At 47.7% G+C, this 2090-nt stretch overlaps 1 protein-coding gene across 1 annotated transcript in view; it reads right to left on the bottom strand.

Annotated features, from left to right (window-relative positions):
* Window positions 1-723: 723 nt before the first annotated feature.
* LOC118743595 overlaps window positions 724-2090 on the bottom strand; it is a 5204-nt gene continuing 3837 nt past the window's right edge. Inside the window, exons 2-3 of the mRNA XM_036476360.1 lie at window positions 872-1769; window positions 724-812 (exon numbers count right to left, since the gene is read on the bottom strand). Of these exons, the coding sequence (XP_036332253.1) occupies window positions 1012-1769 (758 nt within the window). The 3' untranslated portion in view covers window positions 724-812; window positions 872-1011. The remainder of the gene's footprint in view (window positions 813-871; window positions 1770-2090) is intronic.

Below are 2090 nucleotides of genomic sequence, written 5' to 3' on the forward strand. Positions count from 1 at the left end.
TCAATTCCCTTGCAGTAACTTTGCCAGGATTTACGTTTCGCATTTCTAACTGCTTTTTTGTATACTTTCAGATCAGCCTTGTAGGCTTCCCAGTCCTCTGCTGCTCTCGTGGCTTTGGCCTTGTTGAACATTGACCTATTAGATTCACGTAACAAGGATAATTGTTTCGACCACCAAGGTGGTTTGCTTTTTCCCCTGTATCGAACAACCGGGCACCCGGCTGACAAAGAACTATTCATGGCTTTAGTAACCTGATTAACCAACCCCTCCAGCTCCACCTGCGTGGCGGGGTCTCGGGGAGGTATCTTTGGCAGTAAAGTCCTTAATTTATTATTGTAAACCCCCCAGTCGGTATTTCTAACATTTCTGAACTCCCTTACTTGGGGGGTCTTAAGATCTATTTCGAATTCAATATAACGATGGTCAGAATACGATTTTTCCTTCAGTACTCTCCATCTCTTGATTTTATGGGCAAACATGTCTGAAGCCAGGGTTATGTCCAAAACTTCCTCTCTACTCTTTGTTATGAAGGTCGGCTCTGAGCCTAAATTCAAGACACTAAGTTTGTTCCCTAGAATGAAGTCTAGTAACGACTCACCTCTAGCATTCGTGTCCGTACTCCCCCACATCAAGTTGTGGGCATTAGCGTCGCAGGAGGCAACCAGTGGTTTGTTCTTGAAGGCTGCTTCCTCGGCCAAGGTCCGAAACCCGTCTGGTGGCACGTCCTTGTCATGGGCCATGTAGGCAGAGGCTACCCAAAAGCTGGTTTTGTCCAGCTCAATGCTTGCCACTACCAGATCGCCGTCACTAAGCTGTGGGAGCAGGAAGATGTTTAAGTTGTTCCTTACTAATATGCAAGCTCGAGTCTTACCTGCATTTTGTGCGGCAATAAGCTTAAAGCCCTTCATCCCAAGTCCGCAGATTTTATTGCCGTGTATCCACGGTTCCTGGATGAGGGCAACGTCGAGTCCACCGGCAGCCAGGCGGACCTCAAGGTTCGCAGACGCGAGTTTAGAGTGGTGGAGGTTGATCTGGATCAGCTTCATCAGAATCTGTCCGTTTTACCTCCACCATCGTGACATCCACGTCCGCCTCTTCGATCTCCTCACCCTCGGTGTCATCGGCGAGGAGGTCTTCTTCATAAAATAATGGCCCCAATCCGGATAGCCTCTCCGAGTCAGATGAGCATTGGCTGCTGGGCAACCCTTCTTCACCACCGCTGCGCAGGCCGGACTTGTCGCTCTCCTCACTAAGGTCCAAGCTCGGCTCGTCGCTGCGGTAGATTCGAATGGTTGCGTCATTGAACCCGAATCTCACCGTCCAATCCTTTTGCGCCAGTGGGGCTAGCGATTCGGCGTTGAGGATCAGCAACACCTGTCTTCTATTCTCTACTGGCTCCTCTATCTTCCCTACCCTCCAATTATGACTTGGCAGGTCCTTATTACAGGATCTGAAGATCCGCTCAATTCTTTCAGGCTCGGCGGGTCTGGCCGGAATCCAAACTCGAGCCCTCGGTCTGCTAGGAATGTCTTCCTTGTTGACGGCCTCGAGCTTGGCTCCCGGCCAAACTTCACCTACCTTACTAACGGCCAACCTATAGAGCTGGGCTGACCTATGGTCCTCGCAGGCGATGAGTTTAGCTCTACCCTGATACCATCCGGAATCATGGCAGAGAGGAGGAGGTCCAGGATTTTCGTCTAGGACTTGGAGGTAGATTTCGGCAATCGCTTCCTCCACCAACCTCCACTTCTCTTTGAATGAACAGTTGCCTGGTGTAAATGACCAATCGCTTTCAATGAAGTTGGTCAGCTACCAACTTTCGTTCAACTTTTCATTCCACTAATTGACTGCGAAAGTTGAATTATGCAAATTTCCTATTACTTTTGCTATTGCCAATTTCAAATGAATATTTAAACGGCACTTACGTTTAATTTTGGAATGTTATTCAAATGCCATTTAACGTTCGTTGGGTTTCAGATCAACTTTATTTAAATATGCCAAACAAATGTAAACACTGTGGCTTGCTCCTTGAAATCGTTGCTACATTTGCTTGTTTGTTTACATTTTGTACTGAACAGATGATTGTGTTT

This window comes from Rhagoletis pomonella, unplaced genomic scaffold, assembly GCF_013731165.1.
Source record: "Rhagoletis pomonella isolate Grant_MI unplaced genomic scaffold, Rhpom_1.0 Rhpom_scaffold_00007, whole genome shotgun sequence".
NCBI lineage: Eukaryota > Metazoa > Arthropoda > Insecta > Diptera > Tephritidae > Rhagoletis > Rhagoletis pomonella.